The 23,015-nt window shown below is 38.7% G+C and overlaps 2 protein-coding genes across 2 annotated transcripts; one reads left to right on the top strand and one right to left on the bottom strand.

Annotated features, from left to right (window-relative positions):
- The first annotated feature begins 4,020 nt into the window (after positions 1-4,020).
- On the top strand, positions 4,021-9,402 carry zgc:55558. Its single transcript, XM_028599491.1, has 5 exons — positions 4,021-4,355; positions 4,588-4,700; positions 6,727-6,905; positions 7,344-7,503; positions 7,681-9,402. The coding sequence occupies exons 2-5, from the start codon at positions 4,590-4,592 to the stop codon at positions 7,792-7,794; spliced, it is 564 nt and encodes a 187-aa protein (XP_028455292.1). The 5' UTR covers positions 4,021-4,355; positions 4,588-4,589; the 3' UTR covers positions 7,795-9,402.
- Positions 9,403-10,231: 829 nt separating this feature from the next.
- On the bottom strand, positions 10,232-22,423 carry pold1 (polymerase (DNA directed), delta 1, catalytic subunit). Its single transcript, XM_028599353.1, has 27 exons — positions 22,159-22,423; positions 20,918-21,106; positions 20,341-20,454; positions 19,830-19,970; positions 19,473-19,598; positions 19,120-19,288; positions 18,220-18,334; positions 17,987-18,116; positions 17,691-17,857; positions 17,460-17,564; positions 17,145-17,285; positions 16,893-17,003; positions 16,597-16,788; positions 16,424-16,512; positions 16,201-16,317; positions 15,788-15,901; positions 15,504-15,651; positions 13,378-13,473; positions 13,026-13,163; positions 12,651-12,826; positions 12,290-12,442; positions 12,074-12,176; positions 11,821-11,953; positions 11,266-11,379; positions 11,077-11,129; positions 10,592-10,689; positions 10,232-10,493 (listed from the first exon to the last, which is right to left on the bottom strand). Exons 2-27 carry the CDS (start codon positions 21,102-21,104, stop codon positions 10,406-10,408), a joined length of 3,318 nt encoding a protein of 1,105 aa, XP_028455154.1. The 5' UTR covers positions 21,105-21,106; positions 22,159-22,423; the 3' UTR covers positions 10,232-10,405.
- Between the last annotated feature and the right edge of the window lie 592 nt (positions 22,424-23,015).

The following is a 23,015-nucleotide window of genomic DNA, read 5'->3' as shown; positions in this document are numbered from 1 at the left end:
ATGTTCTTATCTGTGTACTACTTAGGTTTGTTTGCAATACATATTTTTAAACACACTGCATGGTGTGTTGTATATCTGTTTCAGTTATCACTGTTTTGAATGTCACTGATGTTCAGAAACACTTTCTTTGTTAATAAAAATCTGTCTTTATTGCCCAATAAAGTAAACACAACAGGCAAAAACATTATATAAAAATACACTGTTACAGAACCATTATCAACTATTAAAACCATAACTTACATATCACACACACATATAAAAAGGCACTCAAATGTATAAAACTCAAAAAAGACACGCAAGACCACAAAAAACCTACAGTTATTCAGAAATTCCAGACCACAGTGTGATGCCTGTTAGTTTCCCTCCTGTATCATAACCAACAACAATGTACAGGTACATCAACAGGTATGCATTACAAATTATTAGAATAATACAGTAGCCTACCAATACAATAATGACTCACCCCCATAGTTGCTTTGCAGCATATTTTGATTTTAGAAACTTCTGCTCGTTTTCAGCCTCAAAGTGGATCAGCTGCTGGGTTTCCACTTGCGTCCCTGTGTGTGATACAGGACGGTAGCCTATATGTAAAGCACGTACCAATGTTCCCAAAGCAAGTAGTGTTAAGCACTGATATCAAACGAAATTTGCTGCTAATGGAGTTTAGTCATCTTTTTGTCTTTAAGGGGGTCTCTCTAGCTCATAAAAAAAAGTTGGCACACCCCGCACATAGCCTAACAAGGCTATACATGAAGACAATGACAGCTGCAAACTTGTAATGCAACATTTACTCGTATACTTTTTCCAACACCTTTTCGCGGCACATTTGTGTCGAGAATGTTTTACAAGGGCTGTCAATGAAGGAATGCTTGTGGCTCTCCTTATTTGGAGGATCACAGAGCCAGATGCCTAATTGCTTATCTGAGGCTATGATGGCTAAAAGTATATATATATATATATATATATATATATATATAGAAAGTATATCTACTTTATAAAAAGTCAATCGAAAATAGTCATAAAAAAATCCTAGTAACTATAGTGTGTTGGAAAAAAAGTGATGAAAAGGTCATATACTAGGCCTAATCATGTTAAATAATCATGATTTCAATATTGACCAAAATAATCGTGATTAGGATTTTTTTCCATAATCGAGCAGCCCTACAAGCCAATTAATTCCTCTCCCTAATTCTCAAAAGATGTAAGCAAAACAGATTAATATATAAAGCAAAAACAGATTAATATGTAAGAAAAACAGATTAATATGTAAGCAAGATGTTATTTTTTGGGGTTTTCAACACACACACACACACACACACACACACACACACAAAGCAACGATATAGTTTGCTTTAAAAAAAAAACATCTATCTAAGTGATTATATAGTTATCCTGTTAATACTGACAACGTTATATATGTTGTAAAGCAAGGAATAATATGGATTCTGCTATTTTTTCGTTTTGGGGTTTTCAATATGACCTTGCGGTCAACAAAATGGATTGTTCACAAACCAAATAACATGTTATTTTTTTATTCATAACCAGTGTGTTTTCAACATTGTTGCAAAAGGACCCCTTAAAGGGCATTCCTGAGATTATTTAGAGAATGTATAAACATGTGAAAAAGATATACCTGGTAGAATAGAGAATGCTTTGAAACTACTGTTAGCCCATGATGTACATAGGTAAAATTAATTATAAACATTTTTTTTAGATAGCTAAAAGTTTTTACAGTGTGGTTGGTGGCTATAAAAAACTTAAAACAAATATCTACTCATTTGTTCAATGTTTATTTGACAAGTTGTCACTTTAATAAAATGAAGAAACAAAAACTTTACTGTTACTGTGTTTACTTGCATCTGTCATTTCAATTAACATCTTTGATAAATACTGTATGTTGTTCAGGAACATATTATGACTCAAGGTGACGTGATGTTGTGCTTAAAAGTAATCTTATAAGTTTTAATTACAATTGTTGTATCACAATTGTTCTTGTTATATATTCCTTCAACACTAAGGGGTGATACATTCAAAACTTATTTTTCCTGTGTATTCTTACAAAAAGCAAGCATACATACATATACTTCAGATAAAAGTAAATTATGTCTATATTTATTAGTACAGTCGTACTAGTATGCAAAACATCATTTTAGTGCTCTCATTGTGCATCTTTGGAGGCAACTCATCTATCAGACCGTCATCTAAAAGCACCATTCCCACTCAAGAAGTGGGCTCCACTATCAAGGGTCCTAGTGACCTTTTGAGAATTATATAGGGAGAGGAATTAATTGGCTTGTAGGGCGGCTCGATTATGGAAAAAATCCTAATCACGATTATTTTGGTCAATATTCAAATCACGATTATTTAACATGATTAGGCCTATGACCTTTTCATCACTTTTTTTCCAACGTAGATATACTTTCTATATATATATATATATATATATATATATATATATATATATATATATATATATAAATAAATATGTATATAAAGTATGTATATATATATATATATATATATATATATATATACATACTTTTAGCCATCATAGCCTCAGATAAGCAATTAGGCATCTGGCTCTGTGATCCTCCAAATGACGAGAGCCACAAGCATTCCTTCATTGACAGCCCTTGTAAAACATTCTCGACATTTCTGGACGAAAGCACATCGTACCAGTTTTGCAAATCTCTAATATGCCCCCAATTTTTTAACTTTATATTTAAAGTTCTGGTCCATATCGCCAGACCACCACTGAATGTGGTCTAAATAATTGGATCTCAATGCGTCCTCAAAGCATCCTGAGTGCATTTTCTCCTGTACTTAAAGCTGTCTACTTTTGATCCGATCACTCAGGATTTTAATACCAGGTCAAAACAGGGGCTCTCTATCCATATCTTTCTGTCTGTCTTTCATTTCTTACTCTTTATATTGCTTCCTTCATTCCTTTCCCACTTTTTCATCTCATGTATACTACTTGAACTGCTGTCCATGCATATTCAAGTCTTATTTACAGATTTATACTCTATTCAAACCTTAATATTTCACATCTTTTATTCATTAAGAGTTTCACACAACTAAAAAAATATTAAATACATATTCATCCAAATTGAAACCGGCAATTCAGTTTGGCATCAGCTTTTACAGAAACTTTCATACAATGTTGGTGTTACTTTTTAAAGACATAATATATATTAATTAGAACCATTTCCACATTTCCACCTATTCTCACTACTTTACCTTCTTCTTACGCAATTATGCCAACAATCCAGTTTAGCTTTAGCAATTTAGCTTTTCAGCCTTCAAAAGCATTTTCTGCAGTAAATGCATTTTCTAGTTAAATTAAGGCATTTTGCCACATTAAGGCATTAGCCACAAATGTAATTGAGTGTTGTAGTTCCTAATGTGACCACTAGAGGCCAGTTAACACAAACTCGTGATTTTAAATATTATATACTTGGTTATTTGTAATAGTCGCACAAATAATGAGTTGACCGTATTGTTATTAGGCAGGTATAATGACCATTATTATTCTGCCACAAATTTAAATGTAGTATTGTAGTTGCGTACTGTGGCCACTGGAGGGCAGTGGACACTCTATATAAAGGGCACTAATTCTATATAGTTCAAACTACGCCCAGGTGTCAGTGTCAAGGCAGACACAATATCATACTGACACTTTCGGTTATAAGTTTCGCAATAAAATGTAGGTATAACATTCACAAAGATGGTAGTTACTGCAGCGCTGTTTAGTGGAATGCATTAAATGATGCATACGTTCATAAACTTTGGAAATGTTTGATAATAAAGATTAAATTAGTAGGCCTACTTAAATGAGGATGAGTATGAATACCCTTACTGATTTTCATTAGTATTGATTTCTATGGTTGAGAAGAACAATATGGCCACGCCCAATTATGGTTACTCCTGTTAATGATTGGACAGATTTGCAATCTTTGGGCGGGGCTACAAGCTAAAAACTCCATTGTGATTGGACCGTTACGACATCAGTCTGTATGCCGTCGCTTCATTCGTTGTGTGACGAAGGGGATTAACGCGATATAGCTCTGCTTTCAATGAGCCACGATAGACTAGGAACTCGCACGGATTCAGGCTTTTAATTTATTCATTATATGAAGTTCGATTTTTTACTAGTAGCTTCACAAACTGTGTTTTATATTTCGACACGTAATTCTAGTGAGGAAAACAAGTTGCGAATAGATCGTGAAGTTTTGTCTCCAAGTGTTTTGAATAAGGAAATCGTCTTAGGCTAACGTAATGTAGCAAGCTAATCTCATTTATCCATTCGTAAACTCAGCTATCATTTCACAGAGTGTTATAACCCCTACATAAAGGTAAGTGCGTTTAAAGAGTTCCCACTTCTACCACTAGCACTCATTGATATCGATTCAGTCATTATAAGGAAGACTTAACATAAAGACAAGTAACGTTAACGACTTAAAACTAGGTCAGTCTCTTCGCCATGTCAGTGTAGGAAGGAAGAGGGTTTGATTTGCTCATGTTCACCTGATACTCTGCTAATCCGACCTGGAATCACGGCGACCTGCTGGTTGTAATCCTTTCCAGGCATGACCGAGTACAAACTTGTGGTGGTCGGGGCAGGAGGTGTGGGGAAGAGCGCTCTCACCATCCAGCTCATCCAGAACCACTTCGTAGATGAATATGATCCAACCATCGAGGTGAGAGACTACCCATTAGACACACACACACAGTGTCCTGGATTAATTTAAATGGAATAACACAGAAACGAAACTACACGGTCAGTTTTATGTGTACAACCATGTGAGTTATTCTTAACTATTTTGGATAGTTTTCAACAATCACAGCTAAATCATATGTGGAGTGTTAGTGGATATTAACCGATACACAGGATACGATGTCTCCCTTATGTTGTAAGAAGTGGTGGAAGAAGCACTTCCCATATAAAAATCGTTTATTTACAAAGCTAGGGGTAGGACAAAGCTCTTTGTTTGCATTTTCATTTTATATGTAAGGTGTTATGTTCTTCTCCCAAAAAAAAAATGTTACAGCAACAGCGAGTGTAAGTGGTGTCTTATAAGTCAACGTGGGATGGGCACTTGTATGTACTAAATAACTAAGTTAAGTAAATGTAGCAATACAAACGTGAAAATACTCCAGTCCTGCATTAAAAACTTACCTTAAAACTGTAAAAGTATTGGCAACGAAACCATACTTAAATATCAAAAGTATTCATTATGCAGCAGAATGGCTCCTGTCAGTCATATCGTTATACATTTCATTTTAGGATTATTATGATTTATTATTCATTTTTCAGCTGGTCAAGGTTGAAACTCCTTTTAACTGCTTCGTATACTGCTGGGCAGTTTATTTTGTTTTGTAAAGTTATCACTAAAAACTAATCATCATCAATCAAAGTAAATAGTAAAGCAATATGTCAAATAAATGCAGCATAGTAAAGCATCACTATGCAAAATGGTACCATAGCAAACACATGCTGTCACAAATCTACAGCACCATCAGATGCAAAGACCTGTGAAAAACTGCTAAATGTTCATTTCAACTAAAACCTGGTAGAACCCATTAAAGCAGACCGCCCTTCTGTAAGCTGTCATTAGTTTTCAAATCATTTTCACTAACGGATATAAATCAACAGTGATAACACTGCTGAGCAATCTCTTATTTTTATCACATTGTTGCCCAAAAATACACACGTTGGATGTAAATCTCGTTTTTTTTTTTTTTTTAGACCGTGTTAAAATACATTTCTGCAAATTGATTGCCAAACTTTTCACTCAGCAAGGTCTTGTTGCTACGCAGCAGTGTGACATTAAAAACCACCATAGGAAATAACATGATGCAATCTATTGTGAGATTCCTTGGTGTAATCATGGACTCGGAGCTGAATTTCAAGAGCCACGTTAAGACAATTACAAAGTCAGCCTAATATCACTTTAAGAATATATCAAGGATTGAAGGACTTGTCCATGCTTTTATCTTCAGTAGACTCGACTTCTGTAACGGTGTATTTACAGGTCTCCCTAAAAAATCAATTAGACAGCTGCATCTGATTCAGAACACTTTTGCTCGCTGCCTCACTAAGACCAAGTAAATGGTTTACATCACTACAGCCCTGAGGTCTTTACGCTGGCTTCCTGTCCCTCAAAGAATTGATTCAATATACTACTGTTGGTGTATAAAGCACTGAATGGTTCAGGGCCAAAATACATTTCTGATCTGCTGCTACATTATGAACCATCCAGACCTCTCGGGTCGTCTGGGAAAGGGCTTTCTGTCCCCAGAACCGTGAGTAAACATGGAGAAGCAGCATTCAGTTTTTATGCTCCACATATCTGGAACAAACTCCTGGAAAACTTCAGGTCCGCCGCAACTCTGTTCTTTTAAATCAAGGCTGAAGACTAATGAAGTTACTTTCATTAGTTTCTTTTATACCCGTCTTCTATTTTAGCTGTGTGTATATATATATATATATATATATATATATATATATATATATATATATATATATATATATATATATATATATATATATATATATTCTCTGTAATTCATGTTTTTAATTGTCTTTAACTGCTTTTCAATGTTTTACGTAAAGCACTTTGAATTGCCTTGTTGCTGAAATGTGCTATATAAATAAGGCTGCCTTGCCTTCTTGGCAGACGTGTTTGGTCACGTCCGCATGATTATGTCAATGCTGTGTTACAGGACTCGTACAGAAAACAGGTGGTGATTGATGGGGAGACTTGTCTGTTGGACATCCTGGACACTGCAGGTCAGGAGGAGTACAGCGCCATGAGGGACCAGTATATGAGGACAGGAGAGGGCTTCCTCTGTGTGTTTGCGATCAACAACATCAAGTCCTTTGAGGACGTTCACCTCTACAGGTAAAAGATGCTTCGTGGTCTTGCAAGTACACACCACCGTAGACCAGGATCAGTAATAAATCCCAAAAGAAAGAAGTGGAAACAATACTGCGGACAAGGGATGAATAATAATAATCTATTCAAATAGTGTGTGTTTCACTTGGCAGTCAGTAATTCAGCTGTGTATAATAGTGTACTGTGCTGGTTCAGACAGTCTAGCACTACAAAGGCTGCTTCCGGATCAGCAGGAACTGCTCTTGTAGTTATCTGTACCACAAATCTATAGATGTGCTGAGTGTGGTCACAAGTTCTGTGGGGCTGTTGGGACACTAGAGTCGGGTTCACATTTTTGAACTGATCTAAATACATAAAGCAATACTGAAAATATTAGGGTGTTTCAACAATAAAAGTAGGGTGGCCTGAGTCTCTTAGGTGCTGTTGCATGTGTCTCCTCCTCAGAGAGCAGATCAACAGGGTGAAGGACAGTGACAGTGTTCCCATGGTGCTGGTGGGGAATAAGAGCGACCTGGGTACCCGCGCGGTGGAGTCGCGGCAGGCGCAGGAGCTGGCACGAAGCTACGGAGTACCATTTGTCGAGACTTCTGCCAAAACCAGACAGGTACGTAGGAAAGACGGTAACACCAGTATTCAGTTTGCAATGATGCATGCATGAGCCTGGCTTGAGTAAATAATATCTGCAAATCAACATCTGAAATAAAACTTCTAATTAACAAAATATCATTAGACACATTTTAATCTTAATTTTGTGTAAAAAAATTATTTCTCTGTCTTGCAGGGTGTGGAGGAAGCTTTCTATTCACTGGTACGGGAGATTAGAAGATATAAGGAGACCAACCGTAGCAACAAGAAAAGCAAGAAAAACACTCAGAGACGTTGCGCAATACTATAGCAAGCCACACACCAGCACTTGTTTCACGCTCACACACACACACACTGCACCTCCTCTGTCATGTTGGAGATGTCCAGCACAACTCCAAACAGGGAAGCAAACATGGCAAAAAAAATTTTTTCATGCTGTCACAGTTTTCACTTACAGTATTTGCCATGTATTCATCCAATGTGCAGTGTCCGTTTAACGCTGTGAATTCAGTTTTTGTTCGGTGACCAAACAACTAGAAACTGCAGTTTTAAAATGATTTTTTTTTTTTTTTTTTTTAAAGTCAGCATTTCTGCAAACTTAAAATTTGACTGTAAAGATAATTACCTTTTACTAACTCTATTCTAATTTTGTCTAGCCAGTGTTTTTAAAAGACTGTTCAGCTCTTGTTGACTTTTTGGGGGCCAGGTGTTCACAGTGGTGCGTCACTGCACTTTGCACGGTCACATCAGGTGAGGCGTTCAGTCAAAATCCAAAATTGTTCCAGGACTCAACACGCCAAGGGAGGGGAACGTTTTCCTTGGTAAACATCTAACTTCACAAAGTCCCACAAATAACATAAAAACAGTGTCATATTGACTCGGGCACTGTTTACTTGTGAAAAAGCTTTGCTTCCAGATGATTGGTTAAAACTTTTTGAAAGTTTGGGAAAAAATGTCGTCCTCCCTGCATGTTTTTTTTTTTTTTTTTTAGTTTAGTGTGTCCTCTGGGGCTTGAAACACAACAGCAATATCCATTTTTTTTTTCTCTTCTCACAAAGTGCATATGTCAATGAAAAGGCTGTAGCAGGATAGGATTACCACAGTAACAAAGCCACAAAATTGTGTTCCAGACTCCTAGGTGCACTTTATTCATTTCCTGTTATTTGTTTTATTGTAGAATTTAGGATTAGTTTGTGCAATTTAAAAAGTTTACTCAGGAATATAGTGTTGTATCAGGAACTGAGGAATAGCAGACTGAGAGCTGTGTCAAATGATGGGTTGAGATCTGATGTCCATCATTAACTTACTGTTTGAAGCGTCAGCCCTGCTGTTTGTTCCACACAGTCACACTTTATTCCAAAGTCCACTTTCAATGCCGTTTTTATGTCAGTCAGTGTTGTTGGTGTTTATGTGGTACTACATACATTTAAACCACACTGATGCTGAAACCAGTGTTTAACGCCAACCGACAGGGCTCAGACACAGTGACAGTCATGTTATCCGATCATGCTGGATGATAAGGATATTCACTAGGGCATCTTTTTTTATAGCAATGTTTGTCCTCTTTGATAATTACTGTAACCCTAAATTTCTATTTTTGTAGCATTACAAACCACATTCCCCAATTTAAAAACTTCTGCAATAAGAAACTGCTGTCTACATATTTACTAAAATTATATTTAAGTTTAATGAGCTAACTTCAGTTTCATCCTGCTTAGAAGTGAATCCATCTATTAAGGGGTTCCTACTTTGCTATGGTGTCAAACCAGCAGCTTCCAAATGCCTCTTATTATCTGAATTTAATGTAGTTCCATTGTTATATGGAGTAACTCTAAAATGTTCAAGTTTCTCACAGACAGCTATGTAAACTCTTTAATGCAATCTGCTATAATGAACAAGTAAATTTCTTCAGCTTTAATGTCTTGTCTGTTTTATTTATCAGAGGTGGATCTTTACTGGTAAGGTTTTCAAAAGGTTAAATGTATTTCGAAAAAGACGCACAAGAAGAACTTTTCTCAAACACACAAACTAAGTAGAGAATGTGCTTCATTTATGCCAGATCGGACTTGTAATTACTGATAAGAGACCTCATCTTTTTGTCTTTCAAGAACGAAGAACACTACATCCAGTTTGTGCCATTAAAAGTTAACAATCAGGGTTTTTGTTCTGAGGTGCCAAGATTAATCCATTAGTTGTCAACTTTTAAATTAATCACCAACTATTTTGATAACCGATTAGTCGGTTTGAGTAATTTACAAATACAAATTCTTTGATTCCAGCTTGTTAAAATGTGAATAGTTTCTAGTTTCTTCTCTCCTCCGTGACTGTAAACTGAATATCTGAGTTGTGGACAAAACAAGACATTTAAGGACGTCTTGGGCGTTTGGGAAACACCAATCCACATTTTATAGACCAAACAACTAATCGATTAATCGAGAAAATAATCAGATTAATAGACTATGAAAATAATTGTTAGTTGCAGCCCTAGTAGGGATGTTGTTTTATGAGGTCTGACTGAGACAATACCGCTGAAGAGGATGGCAATGAAGTTCCTTTTTTCATTTCCGAAAATGTTACACTTTTACTTTGATGTTAAGGTAAGGGAATGTACACACACACCGTAAACGTCTTTGCGCATGTACACTTACTGTATGGTGTGGGGATCAGAATCCTGGGTTTACATTTAGTTACTTCTAATACAATTGGAAAGATTTATAAATAAGTAATGATACGTGACAGCCCAAAAGGAATAGATTGATTTTTGATTTTATTTTACAAAAACACTAAATGTCATATTAGAAAAACATAGAAATAGTGATATATATGCATTTATACAAGCACCCAAAAACATGAAAGAAAAATTGAGTGATTCCATGGTCATCTGAAATGAGGCACGTGAGGATTGAGTGTGTGTGCGCCTCTCACCATCCAAAACGATCCACCAGCTTACTCTGGTCATCCAAATCTTTCTGAACTTTCTTTCTCATGTAAAAGATGGGACAATCCCGACTGCAGAGGAGTCAGGAGGAACAGTGTTACGATGTGTTCAGCCACAATTGTGCAGTAAACACTTTTAATAAGTATGTCCACATGTACTGTATATGTACCTGGTACAGAGCACATCCTCATGGAGGGAGCCCTGGCAACGCTGACACTGAGTCCACAGGCGAGAGAAACGCTCCTCCAGTGTGCTGAGGTGAAAGATCTGTAATTAACAACCTAAATGTTAGAAACTCATCAGGCATGTTTTCAGATATTAACCCCATAATTCTTAAAAACAATTTGATCAGTTCCGTTTCACTGGAACAGCACACTAGCAGCAATAATTAAAAAAGAAAATAGACTAAAGTTCATTTTATAGTAAAATAGGTGTTCTGCTTGATGTATTTAAATACATTTGATATCAAAACCCCTGAGCTCTGAGGAGCCGCAGAGGCAATATGATGATTAACTCTAAGACAACCATTGATTATAAATAAGACATTAAAGCTTTTCTTCAAATATAGTCAGAGTTGGGACTTTAATCAAACACACTTAGCCCTGTTAGTGATGAAAACCAACATATTTAGAAGTCATCTGGCATTTTGCCTACCTCTTTTTGGTACAATTCAGACTCCTTCTTCTTACAGAAATCGCACACAGCCGCTGCAATGACACATGTTAGATGTCACAAATATAAAGCTTTTTAACACCGCTCCCACCCAAAATGTGGTACCTAACCATATTAGGTCGATAGTAGGAGAAGTAGGAAAAACAATATCTTAGAAATGTGAGCACACACCGTCCGTCTTGAGCACAGCTTTGCAGCCAATGCAGGTGCTTCTCTTCTGAGCAAATGCCATGAGGCCCCCGATTTTCGAGGTCAACACAGTCTTGCAGCGCGTGTGGTCGCCCTCTGAACGACACCAGAAAAATCAACAGCAATGTTAAGTTTCAAAGCTCGAGAAGATAACTTAACTAGCAAATCTATATTATATCTTTTGGAGTAGTTTATACAATTCTTGGCTGAACTGCAGCTTTGACACTTGTTATAATGTCGGTAATGTTACATATTAGACTTCTGCATGATACACAGAAAGATGAACTGTGATTGTTTTGATGATCTATCTATAGATTACTTAATGAATCGGTTTTTAAGTTACGCTTTAAAATATCAAGAATAATGACAAATGCCCAAAGTGGTATCTTAAAGTTTTATCTTAGAAGTAACTTTGTGTTAATCAACTAACTCAACTTATCATTTCACTAATATGCAAATGCGTGAGGAAAACAAGTGTCAGCTAATAGAAATACTACATTGTAAACAAGACTATGACGTGTGTGTTTGTAAACTTACTGAGCAGGATGTTCTCTGCCTTGCTCTCTCCCAGGATTGGCTCAAATATTCTCAGCAGGGGCTTGGACAGCTGCTGCTCCAGGTAGTATTGTGTGTCTATAGGAATGTTGTTCTCCAGGACAAAGATGGGGTCCTAAAGCGACATGTGGAAGAATAAGGATTATCCTTGGGATTAAGCATGCATTATAAGAAAAGGGGGATGCACAAATTAAAATCAAATTATTAACAGACAATGAAAGGGGACACCACAGACCTCTGACTTCATGTATGCTGCTACTCCCTTTGCAGCCTTAATAATGACGTATGGAACTCGGTCTCCCAAATTCGGGGCGCTGCCAGCATCTCTTTTCTTCATCCTGTAAAACATCAATTTGTGGGTCATTAATGGTTCAGTTCACCCATATCACACACACAAACATTTTCCCTTGGAGTATGATTTGAAATGAGATGAATCAAAGATGTCACAGACCTCTCAGCCAGCTCCACGTGTGCCTGTTTGCCAGCATACTCCTGGGCGGTGCGCGTCAGCTCCTTGGTGATGACAAGCTGGCTGATGTCGATACGGTTGCACAGTAGGTCTGAGATCACTTCTTTAGCATGAGCCACAGCACCCTGGGGATCCCTGACAAAACATCACATCAGCTGTGATTACTTTCATAACAAATTAACCGCTCGTAGTGTGGTAAAGATTCAGCATCTGAACATAAGTTTAGGTCTTTTTGGACACCAAAAATGTCAAATTAAATTAAAGATGAAATTATGAAAATGGATGAAATCTAACTTCTAACAAAATGAATTGATAATGCATTATGTGCAGAATGTGTGTGTACCTGTCTATGAGGATTCTCTGCAGACAGGTGTTGATGAGGTTAGCCACCAGAGGGCAGTTGTCTCTGCGGACAGTCTCAATGCCTTTACAGTCCATCTTGTCATGCGTGTCTGCACTGGCGGAGAAATAGAGGCCAGCGTAGCGCTTCTTGTTGATCAGCAGGTATGGGTAGTACACCTGAGGAAGTGACAGATACGAGCTCCAATTAGCTGGGAGGATTGCTTCAACTCTCCTGTGGTCCCAAATCCTGGCTCCTACATTATCAACTAGTTAGCTGACTCTCAAATACACACTCAAGAGCTCAATCAACAACTTCCACAGATGATGAAATTACTGGGACAAGTGCTTTGATGAATCAAGTGGACTGAAACGGTACCTTCTCAAACTCCAGTTTGATGGGCGGTGTGAAATGGGACGATACCCACTCTGCTGCCTCCGTCCCAATATCCATAGCCTCCTTCACCGTAGCAACTCCAAGCTTAACCATGACGGAGTCTGTGTCCCCATAAATTACCTTTAAAAGATAAAAAATAAAAACATTTAGACAACATTAACACAAAGGGGGTCCATCGAAAACATCAGATAGTAGGTCCCATACTTTCAGTCAAGTATTTTATAATCTATACTAAGCTGATATGTTAACTCATAAGGTTAACGAGCAAAAAGGTAAAAAAGAAAAGAGGAGTTTGGGTCAGTATTGGTGGGGCGTAGCTACATGCATTTCTCACCTTGGCATCACCTTGGTAACCATTGGAAATGTTGTACTTGGACTCCACCAACTGTTTAGTTTGCTCGATCATCTGTCTTCCAAAACCTGTGACACTCTAAAGGAGAAAAAAAAGAAAAAAGGATTTGAATAAGGTCTTCACTAAATGATCTGTGCCCTTAGAATGCGCTTTCATTAGCCAAGGAGCAAAAACATCATCAGACACGTTACAGACCATGACTTTCAATGTCTGGGGAAAATATTTGCCATTAACAAAGCCATTTTATCCTAAAATGGCTCATGTAGAAGGCAGCAGTTATCTTCTTAGCTCTCTCAGAGGGTGTAACTATTTAAGTAAACCCTCCACAAAACATCAAGAAACACAGCCTGTTGTGGTTCATCTTTACACTCTTTGTGATTTCCACCTGTTCTGTGGTTTCTATCGCAACAATTATCTTTGCTCTACATCTTTGTCTGTGCCCTGACTTCACATCTGTGCAGAACAGTAAAAAGAAGTGATGGCAAGTGAAGTGGGCACAGCATCATTTAGCATAAATGAAAAACAGTTACGTTGGGCCAGAATTGTAAACATTTAATATGTTAAATGACAGCCTGTTATTAGTTGTATTGAAAGTAAGGACCACACCAGCAACTAACCAAACCAAAGTGACACTTGCAGGTTAATTTACATGCCGTTCAATGTGCTGCAGCTGAGTAGCTAGTTAGCTATCTAGCATGCAAACTAATGTTAGCACTGCATTTTTCACCAGTGAATTGTTTGTCTCGTTCAACCAGCTAAGGTGCAGGACATTAGCCTTCGGAAAACCCTGACGGACTTCCGGCAAATTTGAGATTTGCTCTACAAGTCAGTCTGGCTAAGAGCCCATTCAAGCCCATTTCCAATTTTTTCAAAATCGAGGCACCAATCACAACCGTTGAGACGGGCTTTACATGATGACGATAGTGCAGCGAAGGCAAGCAGCTTTTTGTTTAAATTCAGCATGACGGCCACCACTTCTGTCACTGCTACGTCACCCAGATCGTTGGTCTGATTGGTTGAAGGACTCTCTTTGCGCCCAGAGGCATTTGAGCAGCGCATGTTGGTGACGCCCCTTTGGAAATGCGCTGCGAAGGAAGCTTGCCCAGATCCACTCTCAGTTACAACCGAGAAGGGTCTGGTGTCAACCAGGCTAGCAGGACTTGTGTTTATGTATGTTAGTTAGATAAGAAAGAGACTAGCAGGAAAGCTAATGTGGGTCGTTGTCCAGAGTCTTGTGTTGTTTAGATTATTGCAATGCACTCTACACTGGCATTAGCAAATCTAATTTGGCACGATTACAATTGGTTCAAAATGCAGCTGCTCGTCTTTTAACTGGAACTCGAAAATTTGACCATATCACACCTATCCTTCAATCTCTCCACTGGTTTCCTGTGCATTTTCGCACAGATTTTAAAATTCTTTTATTTGTTTTTAAATGTCTGCATGATTTGGCCCCCAAGTATTTGTCCGATTTGATTGTACCCTATACCCCCTCTCGTTTGCTCCGGTCAGCGGACCAGGCACTACTGGTCATCCCTAAGACCAAACGTAAATCCAGGGGTGATTGTGCGTTTGTGGTGGTAGCTCCAAAACTCTGGAATGAACTGCCTTTGCACATCAGATTGACCGAGTCTCTTCCCGTTTTTAAATCTCGTCTTAAAACTCATTTATTTTCTTTGGCTTTTAACTCAGTTTGAGGGATGATTTTTGAGGCTGTTTTTTTTTTTAGAATTCTTTTGTATTGCTATTTTATTGTTCTATTGTGTCACTACTATATGTTATTGCTTATTTTAGATTGTGTTCAGCACTTTGGTCAACTATGTTGTTTTTAAAGTGCTTTATAAATAAAGGTGGATTGGATTGTGTAGCAGGCTGACCTATACCTAATGGTATCACATTGAATTAATGCAAAACTAGGGGCCGTCATCAGGAAACCAAAAAAATATATACATAAATTTCCCCCTTTTTGGCTTCAGATTTTTTTCTCAAAAAGGAGAACACAGGACATGTGATTTACACAGCAGATATGTATGCTGTTCCAGACAAAACATTTTTATGTAAATTCAGTTGAACTTAAACTAGCATGAGACACAGAGTCAAGAGCTCACCTGTGAGATCTCTAGGCAGGGCAGCTTGCCCACCTGAGCACCTGTGAAGCCATAGACGGAGTTTGCGCTGATTTTGAGTGCGAGCTGTCGGCCGTCCAGCACCTGCCTCTTGAAAGGGTCAGTCTCCTTCTTTAGCTCCGTTTTGGCCCTGTGGACAGATGGGATAGTTGAGTCATTCAGTACATTTTTAAGGTACAGTGGTACTGAAGCCATCTACAAAATTGCTAACTTTTCACTCCAGTTCAGGTCAGTTTGATTTTGTGATTTATTTAAAGAATTCAAACCTCTTCCTGGCAGACAGCAGATTCTCCAGGATCTCAGGTAGAAGTCCTTTCCTCACAGAGCTCTTCACAAACAGATCACCAGTCGGAGTCTTGATGAAGTCCTCTGGTGAGAGGCTGAAGACACACAAACGCTTCAGATATTAGCTCATTATTTTTGATACGAGATATAAAAGCATTCAAGTGTTTTACGTGTTTTATTGGCCATTAAGAAAGAAAAAAAATCACTGAAGAATGAAGATCTGAAATGCCATGCCATTGACTTATTGTAAGAAAGTGGCATAAATTCAGCAATACATTTCATGAAACATTTTTCAGATCCAAGAAGACAAAAACGTTTAGGGAAACCAAAGCAAACCAAAACTAATTTCTTGTGGACTTTCAATATAACCACACATTTAAAAAGAACAGCTAACCTCTGTTTCTCTGCTGAGCCTTTCTGCAGCAGGGTGGTGTAGCACAGATTGTGAGCCATCATGATGGACGGATACAAGGAGGAGAAATCCAGGGTGGCAATAGGGACACTGTAATACCTGTACAGAGAAGAAGGTGGTGGTGAGAAGCTTGCCGTACCAAACCAGCAGCACCAAGAGCAGAGAGGAGTCATACACTCACGTAAACAACCAATATACTACATACCCTTTCTCTGGCTCAATGACAGTCGCTCCAGTGTAGTCTTCTCCTCCTCCTGCTTTTACAACAGGCATGACCAGGTCCTGTTTCATGGCCTAAACATGCAGACACTTTCAGTTGTCATCTTTAAATCCACACATACGCATACAGTAAATGTCCCTTGCGTTTGACTTTGTTACCTGTCGCAGCAGCTGAGAGACGACTTTGATCTGCTGTCCTCTTGATAGCAGGTAGGTGAGAGGCACACCGGTCACTCTGGCCATCTCCATGTAGTTAATCACACACATCAGCTTCTGCAGCAAGCGGAGTGGGAGGTAGGCGTCTTTCAGGCAGTAGACAGCCAAACGACGACGTGTTTGTTCATTCCCATTCTGTGATTGGAGGAAAAAAGGGGGAGGGCCATTTGAATCGGAACAGCTCTTAATGATGACCAGCTCTCTTACAGATGCAACAAGGTTACTGTTTTGTGCTTTACCTGCAGATCAGTGATGATGGAGTGCTGCACATCCTCTTTCTGCTCTTGCAGGAAGTGGAAACTCACTGCGTTCAGTGTGTACGAGCGCAGTTTATAGTCCCTGAGAAGAACCTGCGAGAAACACACCAATCAGAATACGTGCAGTGTCTTTTCCTGAAAATGCGCTTACATAAGCAATGCAATACATACTAACTGTGTAGTAACTTAAATAATGTTAAAGTTATGATTGCTGTTACTGCCATTGAAGCTGACCTGCAGGAGATCAAACTGAACTCGGCCCTCCATGTTAATGGTCTTGTTCTCTCTGCGGCCCATCTGCTTGCTCTGGAAGTTTAATTCTCGCAAGACTGACTTGATGCCTCGCACTCGGCCGAGGTAAGGAAAGAGATTCACCTGAACACAAAGAACATGTTATTTTGAGTAAAAAAGGGGGAAACAGGAATGTCTGACTTACACCAAATAGAAAGGGGAAATCTGAAGTATTTCTACTACTGCACTACTCTTAATCTGGTGATTCTAGGCCTTGGTATTGCATGGACGTAGTAGACAAATGTGGCTCCATCTAACCTTTAAAGCAGTTGCCCTGTCAATCAAGTAGGGAAAGTCAAAGTTTTGGATGTTGTATCCAGTGATAATGTCTGGGTCCACCGTCCTCAAAAACTCCGCCCAGCTCTGCTCACAGAGATGTAAACAGAGACACAACAGCATGGTAGATGATCAACAAAACATTAAAAAAGGGAACAAGGAAAACATGTCAAAATATGTATGTTTTTCAGTTACCGAAACCAGTGTGTATACCTGCAGTAGCTGTTTCTCCTGTGTAAAGCACAATATCTGAGAGCCCACGATGCTGGCGCAGGACTGAAGAGTGAACACAGTGCGAATGAAGGGCTCTGTCTCCCCCTGCCGCTGCACCATAGATGCTATCTGAATCACAGGGTCTTTGTCTGCTTCTGGGAAGATTCCTGGAAAGAAAAGAGTTGACACCAGAGTCAAACTCTGCATCTGCTTTTCATCAAGTGTGATCAGGCCTTGTAGACAAAAAATAGGTTAGTATGCTGTTTAGTAAGAATATAAGCGAGAAAGAAACCCACCTTTTCTTCCTGCACACTCGATGTCAAAGCTGAGGACCCTGAGCGGTGCGATCCTTTGCCAGTCTCCTTCTGCAGGGTGTCTTATCAAATCTGTCCATCCCACATCCACCTCATACTGACACAAGGACTCCTGAAGGATAAAAACAGGGGAGAAAACTTTAGCGTCACAGCCATTTGTTCTACTGACAGGCCAGATTGTGTCATGCGACGTGTAAGATGTGAACTCAACCTACCTTGCCTGGGTACCGAGCATCCGTGCCCCCCATGCTTTTCTCTTCACGCACTCTGTACTTGCTTTTGGGAAGTTCAATCCAGCAGCATCCCACCACATCACTGTCCACCATAAATCTGACAACACAGAGAGGCTCATTAAGCTGAAAAATACAGCTTTAGTGTTGCTTTTAGTCATCAGTTTGTGAGAAATCCATTTACAAAAACTAACATCTTTAGTTGCAACAAATTCCCCTGATGTCTTCTTCCTAGAGCTACATTTTCATGAATAAAATTAGTGAGATGCCCATGTTGGCCATGCATATGTACACATCAGCAGACAAATACTTTATGATAACTCAACAATATAAGAATATGGCTATGAAATTACTCAAAAACTGTGAACAGTCTGTTTAGCCTGACAAAAGCAAGAACAAACACCATGTTTAATTTCATAAATAAATAAATCTTGAATGAATATATTCTGAGGTACATGCATCTCATAACAGAAATAACAACATACAAATATTAGATGCATCTCCACGTTTCTGTTTTCCCTGGTAATCTTGCATGCACCACAGGTTGCATTGAGCTAGCAGCCAACACAGGCAGGTAGCCAGATATATCAGTGTGGCAAGTCCACAATAATTTGTCTGCTTACATCAGCCAAGAAAACATTCTGTGTGCAGTCTCATGCAGCTGAATTGATGATTTTCTCTAGTCTTAACTGTTGCCTTCTCCTTCTTCTGTGCTCATTGTGTGAGTTATGAGCACACAATTAAATTTAGACATAAATGTCATGTCTATTGTCACCACCTTTTCAGACTTTAAATAATTAGATCTTAAAATTCCACACAATGCCTTATGTTTTGATGACAAAGCCAATCACAATATAATTAGCAAAATGAACCACACGCACATACCTTATCTCAAAATCTATGTTGGCCTCAAAGGATTGGTAAACCTGGATGGGGAAAGGTCCAAACTTGAAGCCCTGCTCCAGCAGTCTCTTTGCTGGGGCAATGAGACGAGGCATCGCCATTGTTATCCTCAAAAAATCCAGACTGCGTTTTCCATGGTAACCATACATGCCTGCATGAAAAAAGAAAAAGAATAAGTTGAAGTCCAAGAATCACAATAAAAGCATAGACACTTTGCAAGTACATTTATCATCAAATGATTTGTAAGTAGGATCAGCCTTCTCTGTTCACAAAAAAATGTGAGAGAATTCCTTTACACAATATTCAGTGAACAAATGCACATCGCTTGTACTCACTCTCTTTGCGGGTAATGTCCACAGCCAAAACTGTGACAGAGATGTTGTCCTTATTGGATCGCATGTCCTTCAGGACAACAGAGTTCAACTCTCTTTTAAATTCACCCAGGTAATCAGATGTGAACCCTTTTCAGAGCAGGCAGAAAAAAGGTTAACATTGTAGGATTTATAAGAATTAATTAACAGCTGAAATCATTCAGAAAAGTGACATGCCCCAAAGACAGAAATGTGTTCGGAGAGAATTTTTTAATAGTAACCAACTGAAAACTATTTTGCTAGTGTCACAATAAGGATTCTAAGTATTTCTGACTTTACTTAAGGATTCTATGTATTGACAAAATAATGACAAGTACTCACCGCTTGGTGCAGGAACATAGAAGTAAGGTGCAAAACCGTGGATGTGGCAACACACACTGTTGCCACTGTCTGTCACCCCAAACATTCGAATGATTGGGACTTTTCCCTGTGACTGGCCAGGCATGCCAGCCACTGTTGCCCCTGCATAACAGAAAAGTAGAAACCAACTTAGATACCATTTTATAATTACATAAAGCAAATGCATTTGAGCAGTTAGATGTGTTGTACACTCTTATTTAGATCCAAACAACAAAGAAGCCCAAATAACTAAGTTGTCTTGTTTCAAAAGTCCTTTGATGGGGCGACCTCTTGCTCACCCAGTAAGAGCGTGCACCCCATGGAGACTGAGTCCTTTTCAGCGGCCCAGGTTCGAGCCCGACCTGCGGCCCTTTGCTGCATGTCATCCCCTATCTCTCTCCCATCTATCCTGTCTATCCACTGTCACTATCTAATAAAGGGGGAAAAGCCCCAAAAAATTATCTTTAATAACAAAAAGTCCTTTGATAATTACCTAAATAATAGTCAAGATCAATCTGCTGAAACACCAAAGTATCAGATGATGGGTCCAGTGAAGGGGCATGAGGCCGCCGCCAACGAGGGTTAAGGTCTGCTGAGAAGAGGTCACCTAAAACAACAAGGTGGTAAGACAGAAGTGAAACAAAGTGCGTTATTTATTAGCTTAATGGGTATAGACATGAACTGTTTAAGTAAAGTCAGAAATTGAAGGGTAATTGCCTGGAACAATAGTTTCACATTTGCCACTTATTGTGAGCACACCATTGCATTAGTCAAAATGCAAACTAACCATCCAGCCATTAGCTATACCTGCATATTCTTGATGGTTGTTGCAAAGCTGACAAGCTAAGCACGCCTAATGATTAACATGATTATTATTCTACAGGCAGCTGAGTTCTGTATATAGCGTGTAGTTGTGCTTGTTTAAGAAAATGATATGTCTTAGTGTGTGACATATAGACTTTGATACAGGTCTGCAGCTCATTTACATAACTCAATAATCTCTTCCTACACCAAGAAAACCATTTTACTGCTGCCACCTATGATTGTGTGTTTTTCTGTGCAAGACTTACCTACAGGAATGACATCATGACCTGCCTGCCCCTCCATCTCCTCTGCCTCCATCTCTGCTTCGTCGAACATGGACAATTCCTCTTCAAACTGTGATGGACTGTCCTCCCATTCACCAGCTGTTTTATCCCGTTTGGCCTGGGACGCACCACCCATATAAGGGCCACCATTGCGTCTTTTATAATCCATGCCTGAAATAAACATTGGAGGCAGAAGGTACATTAGGGAAGATGATTACAGAGAAAGAAGTAGCTTAACTCAGTTAACCAGGCAATGTTCATAGTATAGCAATAAACCTTATTGATAGTAGTAGACAAACATATATTAAGAATGAGGCAGAACTATCAAATAAACTCATCCTATTGTACTAGTTTAAGAGCTTATTACCACCTGCAAACAGAGCTAACTCATTGATAGACAACCAAGACTGAACTATACATATGAAAGAAAGGAAGCAATTGTGTGGCTAAGCTTGTATTACTATTCCTTGTACTGTCAGGGCATATTTGGCATGTACTACATATGCTTTTAAACTCTATATGCTGGGCTGTGGACTGTGGATAATAGGTAAAAGTACAGTGCTGTAAGCACAGTTTTTTTTTCAGCGGATGAGATGAAGTGCAATAAAATTAAAAACAAAAAGATAAAGATAGGCAATAAATACTAAGAGGAAAATAAAGTTGCCCGGACGCAGTTCAAAATTAAAGTATTAGCGACAAAGCGGTAATGACATTTGATACATTAAATCATGCTTTGTTGTTAATGTCATGAACAGTGAAGGCGAAAGGTAATACACTGGATGGCATGTGTTTGGTAATAAGCACCAACAAATAAGAAAACCTTCCATACTGCACGTTGTAGCCGTTTCACCATGTAACTAGCATGACTCGTAACGTTAACCCTCCTAACTTCCCACAACACGTTTATACAGTTGGCATCACAACTAGCCTAGTAGGTACTAACGTAAGTTAGCAAGCTAACGTTACATTGTGTCTTCCTAAGCCTCTCGATTCTGTTTCAGTTGTGCACTCATGGTTAATGTTGATAACCTATCCCGTCTTTTGCTGTACTTTCACATTTAACATTTCTCTATAAGACATAATAACCATTGACCTCAGTATTACAGCGGTAACGTTTATGTCAAGTTATCTTTTGGCTAGCTGTCTTTTGTAACGAGCTAGAGCAGCAAGCTAACGTGCGCCAGTGTAAACACAGAACAGTCCCGCGCCAAAGCTGATCTTACCCAATCGTAGGACTAATCTCACTGTGAAACCTGTCAAGACTACGGCAGATCAACGGCTGGTGCGATTATAACGAAGTTATGAATGCCTATCAATGTAACTTCTTGACAACAGCCCCAGGTTGACAACAGCTCCCGCCACTCTTCTTCAATTTGTGAGCTGAAAGCGCGGAAATTTTCGTTTTGTTACTAGGCCCAATAGCAAAGGAATGGCCAATGACGAAACTGAGAGGGCGGAAACTCAGCGGTAATGAGAAGGAAGTTGAACGCAGCCTGACTATACCATAGGACTAAAGATCGTGTGTTCCCGGCAAAAATAAAAAACGTCAGAATACACGCAGCAGCGAAGGAGGGAAAACGGCTGACCAGTTAAAAGAAAAAAAACTTATAATTTTATTTTGTTTTTGTATTAACTATCTACAAGAATAAAAATTTGCCAAACAAATCCCTTTTTGTAATTTTGTATTTTATTTAAGGCATCATATATACACACACACAAAAAAGAGAAACAGTTTACACAAACAAATGACCCCCTTTTTGAGTTGTTTTATTATTGACAATAACATGCTTTATTGTTGATAGTGTGATGAGTATATCCTTGTACTTCTAATGTAAATGTGAAGTATATCTCTGGAAAATAATTCTCATGTTCAATGAGATGTTACATATATGGTTTCGGATTTAAGTGGCAATACAGTGAGTAGCGAGTAGTAAGTAAGTATAGGGAAGGCAACAGTGTTTTGTAGAGATATGACTGCAGACTATTTTTTTTTTTTTGTCATAACGTGATAGTTAATTGTATATCTTTGGCTTTTGGTCAGATAAACAAGACATTTGATGACATGACTTTGGGCTCTATG

The sequence above is a fragment of the Perca flavescens genome, chromosome 15 (genome assembly GCF_004354835.1).
Source record: "Perca flavescens isolate YP-PL-M2 chromosome 15, PFLA_1.0, whole genome shotgun sequence".
NCBI lineage: Eukaryota > Metazoa > Chordata > Actinopteri > Perciformes > Percidae > Perca > Perca flavescens.
The sequence above is the reverse complement of the archived record's forward strand: the minus strand, read 5'-3'. Positions and strand labels throughout refer to the sequence as shown.

Excerpts from the sequence above, each read along its gene's own strand:
- zgc:55558 (XM_028599491.1), top strand. The coding sequence starts at position 4,590 with ATGACCGAGTACAAACTTGTGGTGGTCGGGGCAGGAGGTGTGGGGAAG. Across the intron at positions 6,906-7,343 it reads GAGGACGTTCACCTCTACAG|AGAGCAGATCAACAGGGTGA; the intron begins GTAAAAGATGCT and ends TCTCCTCCTCAG. Across the intron at positions 7,504-7,680 it reads CTTCTGCCAAAACCAGACAG|GGTGTGGAGGAAGCTTTCTA; the intron begins GTACGTAGGAAA and ends TCTGTCTTGCAG.
- pold1 (XM_028599353.1), bottom strand. The coding sequence starts at position 21,104 with ATGGATTATAAAAGACGCAATGGTGGCCCTTATATGGGTGGTGCGTCC. Across the intron at positions 17,565-17,690 it reads AGGAGAAACAGCTACTGCAG|AGCTGGGCGGAGTTTTTGAG; the intron begins GTATACACACTG and ends CTCTGTGAGCAG. Across the intron at positions 11,954-12,073 it reads CAGCATACATGAAGTCAGAG|GACCCCATCTTTGTCCTGGA; the intron begins GTCTGTGGTGTC and ends ATGTCGCTTTAG.